This window comes from Mizuhopecten yessoensis, unplaced genomic scaffold (genome assembly GCF_002113885.1).
Source record: "Mizuhopecten yessoensis strain PY_sf001 unplaced genomic scaffold, ASM211388v2 scaffold923, whole genome shotgun sequence".
In the NCBI taxonomy this organism is placed as follows: Eukaryota; Metazoa; Mollusca; class Bivalvia; order Pectinida; family Pectinidae; genus Mizuhopecten; species Mizuhopecten yessoensis.
The window spans coordinates 793458-818184 of NW_018403789.1; the positions used below are offsets into that span (position 1 = coordinate 793458).

At 38.0% G+C, this 24727-nt stretch overlaps 1 protein-coding gene across 1 annotated transcript in view; it reads left to right on the forward strand.

The window, feature by feature from the left end:
• Positions 1-23107, forward strand: part of LOC110455529 (copine-8-like) — a 39530-nt gene extending 16423 nt beyond the window's left edge. Inside the window, exons 5-20 of the mRNA XM_021505714.1 lie at positions 513-589; positions 896-927; positions 1250-1278; positions 5600-5703; positions 7350-7454; positions 7707-7748; positions 9458-9533; positions 10097-10111; positions 12136-12189; positions 12608-12669; positions 16838-16840; positions 17936-18091; positions 19047-19119; positions 20903-21030; positions 21982-22084; positions 22979-23107. Coding sequence (XP_021361389.1) covers positions 513-589; positions 896-927; positions 1250-1278; positions 5600-5703; positions 7350-7454; positions 7707-7748; positions 9458-9533; positions 10097-10111; positions 12136-12189; positions 12608-12669; positions 16838-16840; positions 17936-18091; positions 19047-19119; positions 20903-21030; positions 21982-22084; positions 22979-23107 — 1188 coding nt within the window. The remainder of the gene's footprint in view (positions 1-512; positions 590-895; positions 928-1249; positions 1279-5599; positions 5704-7349; positions 7455-7706; positions 7749-9457; positions 9534-10096; positions 10112-12135; positions 12190-12607; positions 12670-16837; positions 16841-17935; positions 18092-19046; positions 19120-20902; positions 21031-21981; positions 22085-22978) is intronic.
• Positions 23108-24727: the final 1620 nt, after the last annotated feature.

The following is a 24727-nucleotide window of genomic DNA, read 5'->3' on the forward strand; positions in this document are numbered from 1 at the left end:
TTACAGTGATTTTGTATGTAATTGTAAAAAAAAAAAAATGTAAAAGTATTAGTCTGATTAAAATGGTTGACTGTAAAGATACCTATATTTTTAGTAATAATCTTATTGAGCACTTTTGTGCTTCAAGCATCGTGCTTAATTATGCTGTGCTAATTGAAGTTGCTGTAAACTGTTCGTTGCTAGTACTGAAGTTTGTCAACGGACGTGGGAGGCATGTTGTTTGCTTGCAATACTGTGCCCTTTTTAATTACTACCTGTATTATGAAATTATTTGTACAACTTTGAATGAAAACTTTGAAATTTAATGTACTTGTATAAAACTTGGATTTTACACATCTCAAATTTCAAACTGATATGATGTTGATTTGATTTGGTTTTAAATTGTTTTAATGAGCGTGGGGCATACATTTGAAGGGGAGACACTTGTAAACAGAAGAAGTCCAATTTGTTATTTGTGAACCTAATGGTTCAACAAACAGAAAAACTTACAGTTCACTTGAATTTCATTCCAGGATTTTTTAGGAAGATTTGAAGGAAGTTTAGGTGAAATTGTTGGATCACCAGGTGGAAAAGTAGAAAAACCATTAACGTAAGCAATGAACAATATTTTCTGGATGTTAATATGAATATTAAACAGTACTTTTGTGATAAATTGAAGTACGGAGCACTTATAAATGCAAATAAAATATTCTTGCTAAATTATCACAAAAATGCAATCTAATTAAATTCAATACATGTATTTCAATTTGAAACATTTTGGATACAAGAAATGCTCAATTCAGATTCAATGTTAGCCTTATTATTAGATGTTAAGACTGCTCCTCGATTCTGATAGGCAGATTGATATCTCTTAAACATGTCACTGAATAAAAACTCTTTGTTTTGTTTTCAACAGAATACAGAATTATCAAAAAGGCAGAATTATAAGTAAGTCGAAAATTTTATTTGTAAAATTATACATTAAACCTGGATATAGTTCAATGAATTTTTTTGTACTATCATTGTATTTTCAGTTTATACATGTTGCATGCATGATATTCGTTAGTTTTGTAATCTTCTAAAACAAAGGAAAAGTGCATTTTAACTGTGATTGTACAGGTTACATGTACATATTGAATTTTTTGCCAAAATTTTGACATTCAAGTAAAGACATTGCCATTGTAACTTCAAATTTTATTTTAAAAAATACTGATAGACATATTTTCATGAACCAGATCATGTTTAATCATCATTACTTCTACTCTTACAGTTAGAGCGGAAGAAATGAGTAACTGCAAGGTAAGCTATAATACGTACATGTATAGAAAATTATACAGAAATTTATAAAACAATGTGCTGAAGGTAATACATGTACATGATTGGAATGATACCAAGGCCTCTTTTAAGTATTTGGTTCTACCGTTTCAACCAGCTGAACCTGAAAAGGAAACAACAGGCTCAGATCTGAACTGAGGCTGACCTCAGGAATATTTGGCATGTACATATTGAGGGTCCAGACGTGCCTCAGCGAAACACAAATCCTGACTACTGCTAGCTTGTATTCTTATTTATAAAACAAGCTTCCCTACAAATTTAGCTGCCCTGATCGCTCTCCCACAATGGTGTATCCTGCCAACAGAAGCTTCTCTACAAGTTTAACTGCCCTGGCCCCTCTCCCATAATGATGTATCCTGCCAACAGAAGCTTCCCTACAAGTTTAGCTGCCCTGGCCCCTCTCCCATAATGGTGTATCCTGCCAACAGAATCTTCCCTACAAGTTTAACTGCCCTGACCCTTCTCCCACAATGGTGTATCCTGCCAACAGAATCTTCCCTACAAGTTAAACTGCCCTGGCCCCTCTCCCATAATGATGTATCCTGCCAACAGAAGCTTCCCTACAAGTTTAGCTGCCCTGATCCCTCTCCCACAATGGTGTATCCTGCCAACAGAAGCTTCTCTACAAGTTTAACTTCCCTGGCCCCTCTCCCATAATGATGTATCCTGCCAACAGAAGCTTCCCTACAAGTTTAACTGCCCTGACCCTTCTACCACAATGGTGTATCCTGCCAACAGAATCTTCCCTTACAAGTTTAACTGCCCTGACCCTTCTCCCATAATGTTGTTTCCTGCCAACTGCCAACAGAAGCTTCTCTACAAGTTTAGCTGTCCTGGACCATCTCCCATAATGATGTATCCTTCCAACAGAATCTTCCCTACAAGTTTAGCTGTCCCTGACCCTTCTCCCATAATTGTGTATCCTGCCAACTGCCAACAGAAACTTCTCTACAAGTTTAGCTGTCCTGGCCCCTATCCCATAATGGTGTATCCTGCCAACAGAAGCTTCCCTACAAGTTTAACTGCCCTGACCCTTATCCCATAATGGTGTATCCTGCCAACTGCCTACAGAAGCTTCTCTACAAGTTTAGCTGTCCTGGACCATCTCCCAAAATGATGTATCCTTCCAACAGAATCTTCCCTACAAGTTTAGCTGTCCTGGCCCCTCTCCCATAATGATGCATCCTGCCAACAGAATCTTCCCTTACAAGTTTAGCTGTCCCTGACCTCTCTCCCATAATGGTGTATCCTGCCAACTGCCAACAGAAGCTTCTCTACAAGTTTAGCTGTCCTGGCCCCTCTCCAATAATGATGTATCCTGCCAACAGAATCTTCCCTTACAAGTTTAGCTGCCCCTGACCTCTCTCCCATAATGGTGTATCCTGCAAACTGCCAACAGAAGCTTCTCTACAAGTTTAGCTGTCCTGGCCCATCTCCCATAATGATGTATCCTGCCAACAGAATCTTCCCTTACAAGTTTAGCTGCCCCTGACCTCTCTCCCATAATGGTGTATCCTGCAAACTGCCAACAGAAGCTTCTCTACAAGTTTAGCTGTCCTGGCCCCTCTCCCATAATGATGTATCCTGCCGACAGAATCTTCCCTTACAAGTTTAGCTGTCCCTGACCTCTCTCCCATAATGGTGCATCCTGCCAACTGCCAACAGAAGCTTCTCTACAAGTTTAACTGCCCTGGCCCCTCTCCCATAATGGTGTACCCTGCCAACAGAATCTTCCCTACAAGTTTAGCTGTCCTGGCCCCTCTCCCATAATGATGTATCCTGCCGACAGAATCTTCCCTTACAAGTTTAGCTGTCCCTGACCTCTCTCCCATAATGGTGTATTCTGCCAACTGCCAACAGAAGCTTCTCTACAAGTTTAGCTGTCCTGGCCCCTCTCCCATAATGATGCATCCTGCCAACAGAATCTTCCCTTACAAGTTTAGCTGCCCCTGACCTCTCTCCCATAATGGTGTATCCTGCCAACAGAATCTTCCCTTACAAGTTTAGCAGTCCCTGACCTCTCTCCCATAATGGTGTATCCTGCAAACTGCCAACAGAAGCTTCTCTACAAGTTTAGCTGTCCTGGCCCATCTCCCATAATGATGTATCCTTCCAACAGAATCTTCCCTACAAGTTTAGCTGTCCCTAACCCCTCTCCCATAATGGTGTATCCTGCCAACAGAATCTTCCCTACAAGTCGAGCTGCCCTGACCCCTATCCCATAATAGTGTACCCTGCCAACAGAATCTTCCCTACAAGTTTAGCTGCCCCTGGACCCTCTCCCATAATGGTGTACCCTGCCGACAGAATCTTCCCTACAAGTTTAGCTGCCCCTGGACCCTCTCCCATAATGGTGTACCCTGCCAACAGAATCTTCCCTACAAGTTTAGCTGCCCCTGACCCCTCTCCCATAATAGTGTATCCTGCCAACAGAATCTTCCCTACAAGTTTAGCTGCCCCTGGACCCTCTCCCATAATGGTGTACCCTGCCGACAGAATCTTCCCTACAAGTTTAGCTGCCCCTGACCCCTCTCCCATGATAGCGTATCCTGCCAACAGAATCTTCCCTACAAGTTTAGCTGTCCCTGACCCCTCTCCCATAATGGTGTATCCTGCCAACAGAATCTTCCCTACAAGTTGAGCTGCCCTGACCCCTATCCCATAATGGTGTACCCTGCCAACAGAATCTTCCCTACAAGTTTAGCTGCCCTGGACCCCTCTCCCATAATGGTGTATCATCCCAACAGAATCTTCCCTACAAGTTTAGCGGTCCCTGACCCTTCTCCCATAATGGTGTATCCTGCCAACGGCCAACAGAATCTTCCCTACAAGTTTAGCTGCCCCTGACCCCTCTTCCATAATGGTGTATCATGCCAACAGAATCTTCCCTACAAGTTTAGCTGCCACTGACCTCTCTCCCATAATGGTGTATCCTGCCACCAGAATCTTCCCTACAAGTTTAGCTGTCCCTGACCCTCCTCCCATAATGGTGTATCCTGCCAACTGCCAACAGAATCTTCCCTACAAGTTTAGCTGCCCTGGACCCCTCTCCCATAATGGTGTATCATCCCAACAGAATCTTCCCTACAAGTTTAGCTGCCCTGGACCCCTCTCCCATAATGGTGTATCATCCCAACAGAATCTTCCCTACAAGTTTAGCTGCCCCTGACCCCTCTCCCATAATGGTGTATCGTGCCAACAGAATCTTCCCTACAAGTTGAGCTGCCCTGCCCCCTATCCCATAATGGTGTACCCTGCCAACAGAATCGTCCCTACAAGTCTAGCTGCCCCTGACCTCTCTCCCATAATAGTGTATCCTGCCAACAGAATCTTACCTACAAGTTTAGCTGCCCCTGGCCCCTCCCCCATAATGGTGTATCCTGCCAACAGAAGCTTCCCTACAAGTTTAACTGCCCCTGGCCCCTCTCCCATAATGGTGTATCCTGCCAACTGCCAACAGAAGCTTCTCTACAAGTTTAACTGCCCTGGCCCCTCTCCCATATGGTGCATCCTGCCAACAGAATCTTCCCTACAATTTTAGCTGCCCCTGACCTCTCTCCCATAATGGTGGATCATGCCAACAGAATCTTCCCTACAAGTTTAGGTGTCCCTGACCCCTCTCCCATAATGGTGTATCATCCCAACAGAATCTTCCCTACAAGTTTAGCTGCCCCTGACCCCTCTCGCATAATGGTGTATCATGCCAACAGAATCTTCCCTACAAGTTTAGCTGCCCCTGACCTCTCTCCCATAATGGTGTATCATGCCAACAGAATCTTCCCTACAAGTTTAGCTGCCCCTGACCTCTCTCCCATAATGGTGTATCCTGCCAACAGAAGCTTCCCTACAAGTTTAACTGCCCTGGCCCCTCTCCCATAATGGTGTATCCTGCAAACAGAAGCTTCCCTACAAGTTTAGCTGTCCTGGGCCCTCTCCCATAATGGTGTATCCTGCCAACAGAAGCTTCCCTACAAGTTTAACTGCCCTGGCTTCTCTCCCATAATGGTTGTGTTAATACAGATTATACATTTTCAGGTCATTTCTGATATTTAACCTCATGTATTGGGTAAGATTTAGGAATAACAGCTGTACCTGATTTTTTTGTACAATTCCCCCGGTACCTTTCATTCTCAGAGTACATTTGGTAAAGTATGTCATGTTTTTGACCTTAGCATACTTATGTTTGACAACATATGTCAATCCTTGTTGAGAATATAAAGTCACAAGGATGGATATTTTAAAGATTTTTAGTAGCTAATTGAAATTGTATGGTTATGCTTTTCAGGAAGTAGTCACTCTGCAATTTAAAGGCATCCATTTAGATAAAAAGGACTTTTTCGGTAAATCTGATCCCTACCTGGTGTTTTACAGAGCAAACGAGGATAACAGGTGAGTTAGAGTAAACATAACTGCTGTTGTTATCTAAATGATGGTTCAATATTGGTGGATTAGTATGATTGGACATACACGATTACACAGAGCAAGTAGTTTGATACAGAATTGTGGGAACCAAGAATTGGTTTTAAAAATTAAGTTTTTTGTTGACAGGTTACCATTTATAAATTGATAGTTGAGTTTACATGATACCGGTACTGTATAATGGGAAATTTCCTCTGCTGTTAAATATTTCGCCCTCTGGAATTAATGAGGGTGAATTTATCATTCCAGTGAACATAAGTCAACAACATCATATACATAGTTATTTAGATGTTAAAGGTGAAATTAACACTTTATTTGGATTTCAACCTTTGACTGGGAAAAAATTACCAGTATACAGTAAATGAAATCACATTTGCTACAAGTAACATCTTAATCTTATCTTCAATAAGGGTGCTCAGTTTGGAAATATGTGATATCAAAGTTTTACTTTTTACACAAACAATGTAGGTATTAGGGAAAATGGGAAAACTCAGAACATGAACAGATCGAGGGGTACACCAGCTGAGTCATCTGTATGACCCGATACTGACATAACAGGGGTGGGGGCGAGATCTACACCCTACCTGTAACCCTATCTGATGCAGTGTGTATACGCTCCCTATCGATAGGCGAAATGTCTTGGGTCGAGTGACATGAAAAATATACAATTTTTATTGTGGGAACCAAGAATTTTCACTTTGTCCTTTTATGACACTCACTGATTTATTTAAAGAAGATATCTGTCACTGTAGTAGCGATTGAATTGCAATAGGTTTCTGCCTTTACAATGTAACAGTGGTAATAATTTTTCAAAACCTCCGCTAAGGATTGAACCCCAAACTTCTGGTTTACTAGCCTGATGCGATACTGATTGAGCTGAATAGATTTTTTTTCAAAGTGAGTCAGTAGGAAGCAGTTAGTATTTTTACCAAGGTTGACAACACCAGCTTGTACAAAATATGTTTTCTCATACTTTATGTTCGTAGGTGTAGTATGCATAACTTTATTTCGTCAAACAAATGTTGGTAGAAGAATTTTTCACTTTATACTTTAAATACAAGATTTGCTTTTCTCTCATTTCCCTGTGTGTAAGACAGAGCTGTCCAGGGTAAGAAAGTGGTGTAGGAAATGTCTATCTTACACCCCTTTCTTGTGACTTGACATCACAATGGCTCAACAATGACGTGACATCAAGAATTTGTAACTCTCCGATGTCGCAGTGCGTAAAGGCGACGTGATGAAATTAAAACCTTTTACAATATATTTACCGTGCAGGTGATAAAGATGTGATTAATGTTTTTGCGAATACCAAATATGGGATATGCGTAATCTGGCTGGCTGATTCGTTTTTGTCTCCGGGGGGGTGGGGGGAATCGATATTTTCAAAATGGTGGCCAGTCCAAACGCATTTTAATGGTTTCTGAGGAAAAGCCTCGGGTTTTATAAAATTTGAAAAAGAGAGTCCCCTGTTAATCACCAAAAAGATCGTTCACGAGATAAAAGGAATAGTTCAGAATGAAAGATCAGCTTGACGTCAAATATGTTTAGTACCTTGGTATTTATTTTTCAGCTGCCTCATCAAATTTTAACCTGTAACTTTTACATTTTGTTCCCAGCTATACCATTGTACATAAAACAGAAGTAATAAAGAATACACTCAATCCAACGTGGAGGCCTTTCACTGTACAGGCCAGGGCTTTGTGTAACGGCGACTACGATAGGTTAGTACTGGCTTCAGGTCAATGTAACATCAAATTTGATTGGTTATTACTGCAGATATCACATCAAATTTTAACTTTGAAGATTTTCTCATGCTTTGTCATCTGGGATCGTGTATACATTTTTATGTAATTTCTGAATACAGACAGTCATCTGCAATACATATATATATAGTAAGCGTTGCAAAACTTGAAAAGGTGTCATATTAAAAGACAAATCGCAAAGTTATATTAATGATAATATTTTGATTTCAGATCCATCAAGGTTGAGTGTTATGACTGGGATAGTGATGGAAGGTAGGTCAAGCTAGAAACAGAATACATTAAGTCTTAAATATAACATTTTGTTTGCTGACTAAATCTCAGCCACTATTTCATGAAGGGGCCGTTGTTTATGACTATATCTCAGCCACTGTTTCATGAGGGGGCCATTGTTTAAGACTAAATCTCAGCCACTCTTTCATGAAGGGACCGTTGTTTATGACTATATCTCAGCCACTGTTTCATGAAGGGGTCATTGTTTAAGACTAAATCTCAGCCACTATTTCATGAAGGGGCCGTTGTTTATGTCTATATCTCAGCCACTGTTTCATGAAGGGGCTGTTTATGACTATATCTCAGCCACTTTTTCATGAAGGGGCTGTTTATGACTATATCTCAGCCACTGTTTCATGAAGGGGCCATTGTTTAAGACTAAATCTCAGCCACTATTTCATGAAGGGGCCGTTGTTTATGACGATATCTCAGCCACTGTTTCATGAAGGGGCTGTTGTTTAAGACTTTATCTCAGCCACTGTTTCATGAAGGGGCCGTTGTTTTTGACTTTATCTCAGCCACTGTTTCATGAAGGGGCTGTTTTTTAAGACTATATCTCCGCCACTGTTTCATGAAGGGGCTGTTTATGACTATAACTCAGCCACTGTTTCATGAAGGGGCTGTTTATGACTATATTTCAGCCACTGTTTCATGAAGGGGCCGTTGTTTATGTCTATATCTCAGCCACTGTTTCATGAAGGGGCTGTTGTTTAAGACTTTATCTCAGCCACTGTTTCATGAAGGGGCTGTTGTTTAAGACTTTATCTCAGCCACTGTTTCATGAAGGGGCTGTTTATTACTATATCTCAGCCACTGTTTCATGAAGGGGCTGTTTATTACTATATCTCAGCCACTGTTTCATGAAGGGGCTGTTGTTTAAGACTTTATCTCAGCCACTGTTTCATGACGGTGCCATTGTTTAAGACTTTATCTCAGCCACTGTTTCATGAAGGGGCCGTTGTTTATGACTTTATCTCAGCCACTGTTTCATGAAGGGGCTGTTGTTTAAGACTATATCTCAGCCACTGTTTCATGAAGGGGCTGTTTATGACTATATCTCAGCCACTGTTTCATGAAGGGGCATCAAACTTTGTACATAGGTACTTCATGGAAAGGCAGTGTGTCATGTCGTAAAAATGAGGTCACTGTGACCTTAATTTGACCTTTGACTGTGACCTCAAATCTCCAGAGCATATGTCAGCATCTGTTTTATGAATTGGCATTAAACTTTATATATAGGTACATCATGGAGAGGCGGTGTGTCGCTTCCTAAAATGAGGTCACTGTGATTTCAATTCTACCTTTGACCTTTACCTCCAGTACTAATTTAAGTGTGATTCAGGATTCTACAGCATATCTTAGCCACGGTTTCATGAGTGGGCTCCAAACTTTGTGGATATCTGTGGATTGGGGGTATCTGTGGATTGGGGGTATCTGTGAAGCCAATGCTTCGAGTTAAATCTACCTGGTAGCTCTCAATTATGTACTTCATGGCTTGACAATGATACATTTAAAGATTCAGAAATAGTGTTTAAAATATTGATTGTAGAGTCATGTAATATACTGTTTTCTTACACATTTGTGCTGGATTGTACAGGTTTCCAAATTACACAGGTACTGTTAAGAGATATGATGACACTGTATACAACTTTATGTATTAATGTGAGATATTGATGTTCTCTTGTTGGCAGCCATGATTTCATTGGAGAATTTACCACCAACATGAGAGAGCTGAGCCGAGGGGCGGGCTCCAATAACCAGTTTTCTGTGAGTATGCGCCTCTCATACGTAACTCTTACAGTCTCCAGTACTTCTTAAGGCTACAGAAATATATTTCTGTGTCGTGCAGATCACCCACATTTCATTATATACAGTCTAGCCTTTAAAATCCAACCACGTTCATTTCAATTCCTTAACAAAAAAAATGTGAGGCGCATTGATTACTGGGATATTTCTGTCTAGAAATTGAACTATTGTTTTGATTATAACTCTGAACTATAAATAGTGAGAAAAAAAAGAGAACTTCGTGAACATTTATGGACACATGCATCGTAATAGTTTTACAGTAGAAGATATGTCATATCTACTTCTGATTGGTCTATCTGCAGGGTCAAGGTCATGAACAGAGGCTACATGTTAGACACTACAGTAACACCAATAGTATTTGTTTCTATTATAGCCAGAGTAAAGGTCATTTATGTAGTAATATAATATGTAGTACTTGTAATTGTCTTAGGTTCTGAAGAATCTCTGAATTGAATAAAGAATAGATATATAATTTGTATGGGACTGTTATATATATTAGTAACCCATGTGTACATTGATTTTAGTCTGCCCAGTGGCCGGTAAGTACCCATGCACTGCAGGCTTTACTGACATTATTAGCTATGTAATATGTATATATTATTACAGGTAGGTATATTTTATATAAATTGTGCTTCATTTACTTATACCAGTTAGCATGCAGGACACGGTTTCCCCACTAGACACAAGACCCTTGCTGAAGTTGTCCTTTACATTTGTTCCTAATGACCCAGATACTGTCCTTTGCTTATACATACCTGGTATGTCCCAATTTACCTGATCCTATTCTGAAGATGGTCCCGATTCTTTCCTTCTCATATATCAAAAATCCCAGATCCGCACTCAAAGACCAGTGATGTGTCTATGCAGATGTCCATATTTCCCTGATCATCTCTCAGCCACCCTGATACTGTTCTTTACGCAAGTCCTAATTTTCCGAAACCTTCCCCCTGGTACAGGCACTGATCTTACACGATTCTCTCCCATAGACCCTGTAACAGTCATTGTACATATCAGAATTTCCCACATCCATTTCGGAAGGCCCTGGTACTGTCTTTGCATAAGTCCTGATTTCCCAGATCTTCTTCCAAAAACCCTGGTACTGATCTTTCCAGATTCTCTCCATAGACCCTGTTACTGTCCTTTTCATTTATCCAAATTTCCCACATCCATTTCCGAAGACCCTGGTACTGTCTTCGCATAATTCCTAATATCCCAGATCCTCTCCCAAAAGCCCCGGTACTGAGCCTCTCTGAATCTTTCCCATAGACCCTAAGGCCTGTTACTGTCATTTTCATATACATATATCTGAATTTCTCAGATCTTTTTCCAAAGACCCTGGTACTGTCTTTTTGGTATATTCCTATTTCTGTTTTGGCAACTTTTCCTCCCAAACCACTGGTACTATCATTCATGCATGTTCCAGTTTCCCAGATCCTTTCCCAAAAACCTGATATTTTGCTTTTGTATATGACCCAATTTCTTTGATTTTGTCTCAAAGACCTAAGTGATAGTATGCCTTTTATCTCCCTGTGATTTGTATCCAGATAGCTCCTCGTAAGATTTTGATTCTTTCCTGAAACCTGGAAACAATGATGCAAAACTGTAGGGAAGTTATGTACATGTAACCTGATACAAAATTGTTCATATATTTTGTATATAGCATGGCATGTTTTGTCTTTATTGTATTCAAGCTACAGGTGGCCCATCATCACTTTCCTGCTTCATCAGATAATAAGATGTCTTATTTAGAAATACTGACCTAGTCAGCTAAATTAATTTACTTCTAGTAAGAGACTGTATATAGTTTGTGTTTAGTACATGTATTTTATATGAGTAGCACCCTCCAAAATATTTTGGTCACACTATGGAAATTTAAAGTATTATAAAATTCTTGCTTCTAGTTGTTGACATTTAGTGGTTAATTCGAGGTTTTTAAAATTTTAGATATTAAGATAGAGTGTTCTATATTTTGCTTAATTCTCAATCCTGATGTCTGATTTTCATTTCATGTTGGTTGAAATAGGACAATACTCAGAAAATACAGAAGAATTTTTAAATATTTGAAAAGATCTGTTATAAATAAAATTAGAAGAAAACAATGAAGTATCAAAAGAATAGAAGTTAGTCCTTAGAAGTTAAATGTAGTCTTTAAATTTTGGAAATTAAAAATGTAATCAGCATATATACTGTGAAATAAGATATTATCATGGGGTCCAAATTTCGTTTTTTCCTGAAAAAACATTTTTTTTGTGGGTACATGAATTCATGGACTACGATCACCCACTCGTTTAGAAAATTGCTTCATATCAAACTTGTATTTACTTTGTGTACCTATGAATTTGTGGAGGAAGATTACCCACGAAAATAAAATGAAAACCCCACGAATATTTGTGATTTCACAGTATGTTTTTTAATTTGCTAGTGACCTTGCAAGTTCCAATGTATTTCTATATAATTCTTTTACCACTCTCATCCTTTTTTGAGTGGTGAATTATTATTCAAAACCTCTGTTTTCTGTTGTACATTTTGAATCACTTTTACTAATAGTTCTATTTTTCTACAGGTGATCAACCCTAAGAAAAAGGCAAAGAAGAAAAAGTATACCAACTCAGGGGAGGTAATTCACACAAATCTGTCTTTATTTAAATAGTGCAACCCGGATTTTGTCCTTTGAGTATATAACATACAGTAGAACCTTGTTAGTATATAACATACTGTAGAACCTTGTTAGTATATAACATACAGTAGAACCTTGTTAGTATGGACATCAGTTATGACTGGATTAAATGCAATAGAACCTTGTTGGTTTTATGACCCTTTATTCTGTTTGAAAAGTGGATTCATCTAATGTTGTCAGTATGGTATGTATATCAGCATACTTATTTCACAAGTCTTTACACACAAAAACATTATTTCTGAATCTTCACAAGTCTTTACACACAAACACATTATTTCTGAATCTTCAATTAGACTTAAAAAAGTGAATTTACATGTTTGAGTGAATTAATATGTAAACAATATGATTCCATCTCCAGGCCATACTGATGTCATACACAATGGAGATTCAGCATTCCTTCCTGGACTACATACAGAATGGGTAAGTACATACTTAGGGCTGCACAGTTTCACTATCCTGACACCCCATGTTGCTAAGCTAGTCAATTTCGTGTCAGGCTTTAAATAATATTGGTGGAGCTAGAAGAATTTTCGAAACCTGGCTAGTACTCTAAAATAAAATCATATTGTAAAATGGAGAGATCATCGCAGTGTGGAAATGCTCATGTTTGAAATAGTGTGAAAATATCCGTGGGCGAATATTTATACAGTATAGGAGTTATATAGAATACATGTATATAGATTTCAGAACCTGTGCTAATGCAAAGTTTTCCACACTGCAATCAGTTGAAGCAGTCCTGATCACATTGCTAACATTTCTACATGCGAGAATTTCCACTTTTACAGTACTGTGAACAGCCTAGCATCATCCTTAAAGTCTGTATTGTATACAGTTTGTATAGTTTCCTTACCATGACATTTAACCTCTGAACTTTGTCTTAAGTATACAAGATAAGAACCACCAACTACCTTGTCATACCTGTCAAATCAGCACATACAGGTAGCACAGTTGTTTTGATGTTACTATATCCTGCAATAAGCCCATTGCTGGGAACCCCACTTATAGTCTATGACCCTAGTGCAGGGGATAGGCTTAAGCTTAATATAGGAAAATCAAAAAGTAGTTTATTGCATTTCTACTGAACTGCCATAGACGGGGGTGGGCTTATTATCAGGCATGGCCTTTTTGCAGGATACATATGGTAAGCTATCTGAGTGTTGCACTTACCAACACCTCCACAATGCTGTCCTTTTACAAACAACAATCACTTGAAACTTTAGTGTGCAATATTAAATCACACAGAAAAATAGAATTACTGTTGCTGTAGGGACAACGGAATATTGATCAAAGTTTGCTTCAGAACAGTTGTTTAGAAAAAGTATGATACGTTTCATTCTCCTGTTTCAGTGTATATAAATTATTTTTTCTCTCTAAAATAATGATATCAGCTGTTTCAAATTCACTTTGAAATGTTCTGCTTATTCACTGACTTTCCCCAGTACCCACAGAACACTTCTTTGTTCATCCGATTGGTGGATGAACTGGTTTCTGTAAATGACCTTTTTCTGTATACAGCCAAACCTTGCTTATCCAACCACTGCTAATCTGTTAGTGCTACTTCAGTATATATATCTAGACAGAGACTTAGGAGACAGGAGACAGATCGGTACTTTTTATATAAAAAAAATTTGATACAGTTGCCGCCTTCTCAAAATCAAGCCACTTGTTAAGGGGATGAAGGTATAGCTGGATTATTGCTGCTTGCCTGTAAAGCCAAATTTACGAGGATATTTTCCTTGAATACCTGTTGAGTTCTCTCGGCTTGATTATCAGAGATAAAACATGGCACAATGAGATAAAAAGATTAAACACATTTCATGGTATTAGCCCTACTTTCCTCTGGCCCGGCTACCACCAGACAGTTTGATAGATAGGATGGCTGGTGAACGATTGAAAACACAGGACTCTGCTGATAGAATTTAGCAGTGACTCTGCTGATAGAATTTAGCAGTGACTCTACTGATAGAATTTAGCAGTGACTCTACTGGTAGAATTTAGCAGTGACTCTACTGATAGAATTTAGCAGTGACTCTGCTGATATAATTTAGCAGTGACTCTGCTGATAGAATTTAGCAGTGACTCTGCTGATAGAATTTAGCAGTGACTCTGCTGATAGAAGTTAGCAGTGACTCTGCTGATAGAATTTAGCAGTGACTCTACTGATCGAATTTAGCAGTGACTCTACTGATAGAATTTAGCAGTTACTCTACTGATAGAATTTAGCAGTGACTCTAGATCTACTGATAGAATTTAGCAGTGACTCTAGATCTACTGATAGAATTTAGCAGTGACTCTACTGGTAGAATTTAGCAGTGACTCTACTGATAGAATTTAGCAGTTACTCTACTGATAGAATTTAGCAGTGACTCTACTGATAGAGTTTAGCAGTGACTCTAGATCTACTGATATAATTTAGCAGTGAATCTACTGATAGAATTTAGCAGTGACTCTACTGATAGAATTTAGCAGTGACTCTACTGATAGAATTTAGCAGTGACTCTACTGATAGAGTTTAGCAGTGACTCTACTGATAGATTTTAGCAGTGACTCTACTGATAGAATTTAGCAGTGCATGGTGATAATAAGGGCAGTTTTGGATAGATAAATAAATAACCCATTTATCAATGTATGTGTGGTATGTGTTGTGTCATAATTAATATAGCAGATTGTTAATGTTAGCACCTTAACATTAAACTTAGCACCACCAAATGTGTCAGAGAATTCCACATTTTCATATACAGTAGTAATGTGCTCTGGCCCCATACCAGACATTTATCTGTCAAAATGTGTAAATTTGGTGTCAGGGCCAAGACATCTATCTGTCAAAATGTCCGAGTCTTTTGTCAGGGCCAAGACATCTATCTATCAAAATGTCCGAGTCTTTTGTCAGGGCCAAGACATCTACCTATCAAAATGTCCAAGTCTTGTGTCAGGGCCAAGACATCTGTCTGTCAAAATGTCCGAGTCTTGTGTCAGGGCCAAGACATCTGTCTGTCAAAATGTCCGAGTCTTGGGTCAGGGCCAAGACATCTATCTGTCAAAATGTGTAAATCTGGTGTCAGGGCCAAGACATCTAGCTATCTATCAAAATGTCCGAGTCTTGTGTCAGGGCCAAGACATCTATCTATCAAAATGTCCAAGTCTTGTGTAAGGGCCAAGACATCTATCTGTCAAAATGTCCAAGTCTTGTGTCAGGGCAAAGACATCTATCTGTCAAAATGTCCGAGTCTTTTGTCAGGGCCAAGACATCTATCTGTCAAATTGTCCAATTCTTGGGTCAGGGCCAAGACATCTATCTGTCAAATTGTCCAAGTCTTGTGTCAGGACCAAGACATCTATCTGTCAAAATGTGTAAATCTGGTGTCAGGGCCAAGACATCTATCATTCAAAATGTCCAAGTCTTGTGTAAGGGCCAAGACATCTATCTATCAAAATGTCCAAGTCTTGTGTCAGGGCCAAGACATCTATCTGTCAAAATGTCCGAGTCTTTTGTCAGGGCTATGGGAAACTCAGGCTATTCATGGTATATACAAAATTTTAGTAAACCACATCAGTCTATACATGCTTGTTGTTAATAAAATACAATTCAGTCCATATGTTGATATTCTACAAATTAAATTTAGGCCTCAATCATCAAATTAAATTCTTTGTGTATTTGTGTGTGAATCTGCATGTGCAAAGAATCTACATGTATATATGGAAGGAATAGAATGCAAAGAATTGTTGTCCTTTGAGGGATTGATACAAACTTATATAGGGGGTAAAGTGTCCTGTATCACAGCAACAATATGGTATGATATTAACAGATAACCAAGATCACTTGACAACTACTTTAAATCAAATAGATCTACAAGAATATTCCTTATTTGGTAAATTTGTAATAGTGAGTCTGCTAATTCAGTTGCACTTGACCGTATGATGACACTTATTCCAACTATATTTCTTGCAACCTCATTTTCAATATACTGTTTAGCAGGATATTTCTGTGGAGATGAAATTTTGGCAATTTCTTGGGTCAATAACGAGATAGTGAATATATGATCCATAGAATAAATATGACAAGTGTAAACGAGAGCTGCAATAATAAACTTCCTAATCGTAACGTTGTCATGCTATAGCGAGTATGTGGCGGTCAAGTTTCGTTCACGTCGAGAGTAATACAAGGTGGTTAGAAATAGATTATATCACACATGTTAAAGTTATGTTGATGATTTGCATAACAGAACACATGTACTTGCTCAGTATGATGTAATAAAGCATATTCGTTTGACTATTTGGCAATTTGTATGTCAAGTGTCCCGCCTCTATGCCAAAACACTGCTAAAAACTCCACATGTTTAGTATCACAAAACTATAATTTGTTTAAATTTAATTTTCTAATTTTGGGTCAATAACACAAAAACTTAAGCCCGTGTAAATAACCCGATATACTGTATAATATAATTCAAATTTTGTGTCTGTATGTTAATTAATATCATAAAACTTGTATCTTATTGTCAGGTTTTGATTTCTTAACTGACATTTCTTTCTTTTTTTTTGTGACATTTTTGTGGACCCTGGGTTTTCATATGCTTCATTGGACATACAGTGGGTATGTATCATTTCCTTCCCCTTAAGTTTCTATCAAACAGCATCTTACACTAACCTGGTTCTAACCAGCATGCTTTTACTGCAGGTCAGAACAAACATAAAAAAATATGTCGTTTTTTCTGATTATTTTTTGTATGTCATCCCCATGATATTAGTTGTGAGAATTATGATATATGTAAGGGTAAATGTCTTTGAGTTTTCACTACGGAGAGTTGAGTTTGTTCGATTTTAGAATGATAAAAGGGTGTTAATTAACAGATATATGTATACATGTTTTTCACATATACATTGCACAATCGGACAGTTTACATGCTCATGTTAAATAATATACATTCATCATATCTTTACATCAGACATTCAAAATACACATCAGCCGTAATATAATATTTTGGAAGGGAACTTCTTCTGTGTTTTCTAACGATTATTGCCCTTAAATTACATGTATAAGCTAAATATGCTGTAAGCTGATGGTTTGACAAGATGATGGTATGTCAAATGTGCTGAGTGTTAAGGACTGAACTGCACACATTGTATAATGAAGTGACGATGAAAGTATGTATTGAAGCAAACTTTGATTAGTTTTCCTTTGTCAGTTTTGAAAACTAACAATACTTTGAGTGACTTTGCTACTATAAGCGTAATGCATGCAGATTTGATGGACAACAAGTAACGTAAATCTCCCAATAGGTTATCCCTGTAATAATTTACATCTGTTTATTTGTAAACTCAAATTTACGAGCATGCATGTTGATTAGACACATTACCTCTGCTTTAAATCATAAGGTGTAGACAATCTTTTTACTGTAAGTGCAAATTTTTGCCTTTTGGCCTTTTAAAATTAATGTGTCCAGTGTAGAATTCATCCTGTAGTTGTTTTAAAATTAAATGATTAATAATTTTTGCCCCATTTTAAATTCAACTTTTTCTGCTAGAGAAAGATGAGCACATACAAAACGAGGGCAAAAAAGTCCCTTGTAAAAATATTGATGCAAGAAAGTGGAATTGTTGAAAAGATAATTGATATCCAAATCTGTGTTAATTTATATCGACCGTTTCCACTTTTAATGGTAAAATAACTGATTATGTTTATACACAGCACTGAGATGAGCTTCACTGTAGCTGTGGACTTCACTGCGTCCAATGGAAACCCCTCCTCTCCAACGTCACTACACTATCTCAACCCGTACGGAGCTCCCAACCAGTACGCAGCGGCCATACAGGCTGTAGGGGAGATAATCCAGGACTATGACAGGTAGGGATGATCTCCCTTGTGACCCAAATAACTAGGGTCTGTATGTTCAAGCGGAACAACTGGTTTGTTTGTTTTAAATGTAATATTTTCAGGTATAAATCCTGGCAGACCTGCAAACGTTTATACAGGCCTTGGAAGGCTTTGTCAAGGCTCGTCTGAAAGCAGCATCAGATTACTGGGTCTGACCTTATTTCATAAACGAACAATTCTGGTCCAACCAGTCCTACTCTTTGGATAGCGATGAACGAAAGTGGCTGTAGTATCATATATTATGTTGAAAATTTGTATTTTGTATGTATGAAGATAAATACTCAAGTCGAGTATGGTCCTGAAATTATTTTCTTCGTGCATGTAAGATCTCGTATAGATATAAATGAAAAATAGTTTTTCCAGTAAATATCAGTTAAAGACCCCAGTACCACTGCCAAAAATTATAGCTTCTCATTGGAAACTGTATTTATCTGTCAGCACTATAGCTTTGATAAATTATTTTTGAAGGAAACCTGTAACTTGTGGGTCTTTAATGAAAAAATAATAAAGTTACCCTTGTATGTTTGCTATTCTGTCCATCCACACTATTGTTTTGGGAGATAAATTTCACATGGCAAAATATTGTTATATATAGATAAGGAATAGGAGTTTGTACAGTTTCTTTAGATCAAGGTGAAGGTCACTGTTGATGAAAATAGAACGGGTATCCGGATATACTGTCAAAAATACATTGAATTGCCTTTTGACAGGTAATGGTTAATTTGGCACTTAATGGATTTCATAGGTGAATAACGTCATATCTGATCGGGAAATCTAAGATGGCCACTTATTAAGCATAGCTGTCAACTCTCCCTCATTAGGAGACTCCCTCATTCAAATCCAAACTCACTCAAACGATATAATTTGATAACAACAACCAGCCTAAGTAATAAAATAAAGTTTGTGTTTTTTGTCATTACTACAGTGATAAGCTGTTCCCTGCCTTAGGTTTTGGGGCCAGGATGAGTGATGGAAGTGTACATCATGAATTTGCTCTGGTAAGTTGTCTTTTTAGAATCACAATGTGGCTATTATCATGCTTATTGATTGGCTGATGTATGTCACAATCTCGCTGTATACCATAGTAGCATACTATTTGTAGTTTGATGGTGGGATAGTATTGTAGATCTCATTCAGTTATTATCATGCTAATTGATTGGCTGATGTATGTCACAATCTCGCTGTATACCATAGTAGCATACTATTTGTAGTTTGATGGTGGGATAGTGTTGTAGATCTCATTCAGTTATTATCATGCTAATTGATTGGCTGATGTATGTCACAATCTCGCTGTATACCATAGTAGCATACTATTTGTAGTTTGATGGTGGGATAGTGTTGTAGATCTCATTCAGTTATTATCATGCTAATTGATTGGCTGATGTATGTCACAATCTCGCTGTATACCATAGTAGCATACTATTTGTAGTTTGATGGTGGGATAGTGTTGTAGATCTCATTCAGTTATTATCATGCTAATTGATTGGCTGATGTATGTCACAATCTCGCTGTATACCATAGTAGCATACTATTTGTAGTTTGATGGTGGGAAGTGTGTTGTAGATCTCATTCAGTTATTATCATGCTAATTGATTGGCTGATGTATGTCACAATCTCGCTGTTTACCATAGTAGCATACTATTTGTAGTTTGATGGTGGGAAGTGTGTTGTAGATCTCATTCAGTTCATGCTAATTGATTGGCTGATGTATGTCACAATCTCGCTGTATACCATAGCAGCATACTATTTGTAGTTTGATGGTGGGAAGTGTGTTGTAGATCTCATTCAATTATTATCATGCTAATTGATTGGCTGATGTATGTCACAATCTCGCTATATACCATAGTAGCATACTATTGGTAGTTTGATGGATCAACACATATCTTCTAGATTTTCATGTCATTATCAAAATATCTGACATAAAATTCATCCGTTGTAAAACATGACACAGTTTCACGTTTATAAATTAAGTAAGTCTTCACTAAGTAATAACTTCTGTTGTCTGTTATTTCAAGTGAATCAAAATAAATTAAATTGTACACTAGTAAAGAAGATCACCCCTACCTATCGTAGTCCTGGATTATCTCCCCTGCTGCCTGCATGGCCGCTGTATACTGGTGGGAAGCTCACTGTACTGTTACTTGCTGTAGCTGTAATATCACTATAAAAACTACAAATAGGATTACTGAGCTAAAGTTTCATTTCAGGCAGTGTAAGAATTCTGCAAATTTGGTCTGATAAAGGCTGAAAAAGACACAATTTCTGTTAGAAATTACTGTATACGGGGACATTTTTGCTGAGGGAAATCATCATTACAGCAAATATAAGTTTACAGCATAATAAACATAGTAGGCAAAATTGACAATGGGCAAAAGTTTCCATAGAGAATCAGTGCTTAACATTTTTTTTTAAGGTAGAATAGAAATGAGTGTTAATTAACCTGTATTTTTGTCTCGCTGCCATGAAGTAGTGGAAGCAAGACTATGGTGTTTCTTTCCCGGGAGGTGTCGACGTCAACATTAAGTTCTTGCGTTTAAGTAAGTTTCATTGAAAGCATGAGTGCTAGACCAACCAAACCTGGACCACAGATGCATCTTAGGTGGTACATCTCAGCCAATGCATCAAATGCTGGATGCAGCCTACATTTCATGTTCCATTGACTTGGTCAGAATCTCCATCAACATAAGTTTTTGTGTTTAAGTTAGTTTCTCTGATATGTGCATTGATGGTCAAAGTGGGGCACAGGCGAGACATCAATCTGAATGGCTTACTAAATTTCAGAACTTCAACCCGAGCAATCCATTCTGTCAAGGTGTACAGGGAATCCTCCAGGCCTACTTCAACTCTCTAAAGAACGTCCAGTTGTACGGCCCGACGAACTTCGCCCCTGTCATCAACCATGTTGCCAGGTATGTGAACACATCACCTTAGCTAGGAAAGCAGTTGCTTAATGAAGTGAAATATTTATAAAATAATATATTATTTGGTTTTACTCGTACTGCTGTTAATTCTTCCCTAAAAGAAATATTTTTGTAAAACAGTTCACCAATAAAAAATATTGACTTTATTTATTTTTCACCAATTATTAACAAATTTTTCCAACTCATATAAATATTGTATTGGCCTGGATAGAAGCATATAGGGGGTGTTGATGTGGGAAAGAAACTACTACCAAGAGAAAAACAATAAAAATATCAGGCAGGTGAAACAATACCATTTTCATGGAGTCTTGCAATTTTGGTAAAGGCGAGTCACTCTTCACTGCACCAACCAATTGCAACCACCTGATATGGAACAGTTTGATACAATAAATTACCTGCTGCCATGTTTGTTGGTTCAGCCACTAGCATTCCATACAACTGTTAAGGGTTCAATTATTAGTGGGATAAAAGCGTGGACTTTCAGAATTTACTGTTACTCCTTTCTTTCAATGAATTACCTCCTATATTCTTTATACTGTACAAGTACATATAGTTCATAGGACAGGACTCAAAAAGCTTTTATATGTCTCGGTGTATGTAAAAGACAGCCATGTAGAGATCAAATGGAGGCTAGGCTACAGTTTCCTAGCAGCCTGCCTCAGAAAATGTTAACTTTTTATCTCTAGAGAATTTAAAGAATCAGAAATAAAGTGAAACATTGTTTCTGTCTTTTGCATAGAAATAGAATATCAGACATACCAGTATATAGATTTTTCACAAAAAGGTGTTAAATCTTATATTGATATACAAAGCTTATACTTATAAAGTAATATTGGTTATTGATGGAAATGTGATGAAACCTTTCCAATTATACACACTTCCTTGTACATGTATGTCTTATGAAACCTGTTTGATTACAGTGTGTATAACTCTGTGTAGGTTCGCCACTGCGGTACAGGACGGCTCTAACTATTTTGTGCTACTCATCATCACGGATGGCGTAATCACAGACATGCCCCAAACCATGCAGGCGATAATCAGTGTAAGTACCCATGTCGGCCATTTCATTGTACCCTCATAAAGTCTATGAATAACACTCATTATTGTTAAAAAGAAAAGTCAAGAAAAAAAGGCGTAAGATTTGGTTTGTTTGTGTTTAACGTCCTACTGTATACTGGTAAACGTTCGCCCTGTCTGATATCTGCCCTCTGCCGGTAAAATCCATGTTTGCCCAGTGTAAAGTTTGCCCTTAACATGTAATCACTATATATTATATTTTACAAATATTCGCTGTCATGATAAATTCACCATCATTAAGGCGAAAGTTAAACTGCGGTACAGTTTCCCGCTATACAGTATCAACAGGTTTAGTCATTGAAGGATGTGCCAGGTTTTGGTGCTGGAGGAAAACCAGAGTGTCTGAAGAAAAAACACCAACCTGTGGCCAGTACCTGGTGACTGCCCTGTGTAGATTTCTAACCCGCGACCCAGTGGTGGAGGGCTAGTGACTGCCCTGTGTAGATTTCTAACCTANGGGGGGGGGGGGTATACTGGAATCACCCTGTGGATGTCTGTCGTCCGCAGTAACTTGTCCATGTAACTCCTCCTTAACGAACAGAGGGATTTCATTGAAACTTTGCATGAATGATCAGTATCTTATGTAGTTGTGCACCGGCATTTTGATTTGGGATTTCAACCCTTTTTGATGGAGTTATGCTCCTTTTTGCAAAATACATGTTTATTTTTTTTGTTATTTTATTTTTTTGTTTTTAATAAAATAGTGATTACCATAATTCATCACTGGTGGGAGACTTTATTGATTTGCATAAGTAAGCCTTTAGCATACAGTTCTGGTTTATATAGGAACAGGGGTATTAGTTAGCCTTTGGCTTACAGTTCTAGTTTTATACTTGAAATTTAGTTTGCCTATTTGAAGAATAGCTCCCTTACAGAAATGATAGGCTTCTGGCAACCATTTGCTGCAAACTCGCAGCAACTTTGCGGCAAGCTTGCAGCAACCGTTTGCCACAAGCTTGCCACAAGCGCACATTTCGTATGCAAATGAGATTTCTGGCAAACACTTCTGGCAACTTACATGTAACAGCAGTGTTCTGGCAAATTAGCGGCAACTTTCTGGCAACTTAGCGGCAACTTTCTGGTAATTTTGTGGCATCATTCTGGCAACTTTCTGGCAACTTTGTGGTAAACTGCTTGCCACAAACTTCTGGCAAAGCCCTTGCAAACTTATGGTAACTTGTTTTAATAACCATTCTTTGAACCATTTAGCTCAGGCCTTGCTGGTGCTACAAATAGTTGTAAATTCAAATTCTCACTATATACTAGCTATTGTAATGTATTCTGGTCAAAGGTATAATCACATATTCTGTTTTATTTCCCATACATATACATCATATAATTTTCAAAACAAACTGACCCCATTATTCAGACCATGCTGGTACTGGATAATTATCATAAATATCATATGCCACAAAATATTGCATACATATACCTTTCACATGTGCTAAAGTAGTGAATTGGTGTTTGTTCCTCTTGCAATTATATCCACACTTTTGTTATAAACTTCCAAATGGAAAATAATGCTCCTTCTCCTTACAAACACCCGCAGTTATCAGTAATGGCCACTTGCATCTTCAAAACTTTGAATGTAGAAACTGACCAATCACTGACCAGGATACTGGACTGGCTGCTGTGGCTAGTTCCGGTTGTGAGATTATTATCATAAGATCTATACAGACTTTACAATCTATATAGACTTGCTTAAGTCGTTTTAAATACTTTTGAACATTACAATTAATAGACAGTCAGATTTATTCCATTTGTTGTATGTTGAGACAAAACATAATTTGTCAAACCTGAATATAAAACAGCATAATGTTCCCAATGCATTACATAGAAACTGTTCCATTGTTAATTAATCAGCTGTCTCCAATAAAATTATTTCATATTTAAGCCTGTGAGTGTTGAATGATAAATATTATAATCTAGAATGTTTTAATACATACCCAGTATTTTTAGCTCACCTGGCATGCAATAGACACGCGTCCGTCGTCCGTCCGTCGTCCGTCCGTCGTCCAGCATCCGGCATCCGGCGTCAATATTTTACTTTAAACGACTTCTTCTTAATAACCGAAAGGCCTAGGGTGTTGATATTTGGCCAGAAGCAAACTGGGATGAAGGGCTACAAAGTTTGTTAAAATTAATGACCTTTACCCATTTTCAAGGTCACAGGGGTCAGATATGTTAAAAACTTTAAACATCTTCTTCTCGATAACCAAACTTCCCAGGGAGATGATATTTGGCCAGTAGCATGTTTGGGTGAAGGACTACAAAGTTTGTTCAAATGAATGACCTTCAATTATATTCAAGGTCATGGGGGTCAATTGTCTTAAAAAAAACTTTAAACAATTTCTTCTGAATAACCAAAATGCCCAGTGTGATGATATTTGGCCCGTAGCATGCTGAGATGAAGGGCTACAAAGTTTGTTCAAATCAATGACCTTCACCCATATTCAAGGTCACAGGGGTCAAATATGCTAAAAACTTCTAAACAATTTCTTCAGAATAACCAAAATGCCCAGGGTAATGATATTTGGCCAGTAGCATGCTGAGATGAAGGGCTACAAAGTTTGTTGACTTGAATGACCTTCACCCATATTCAAGGTCA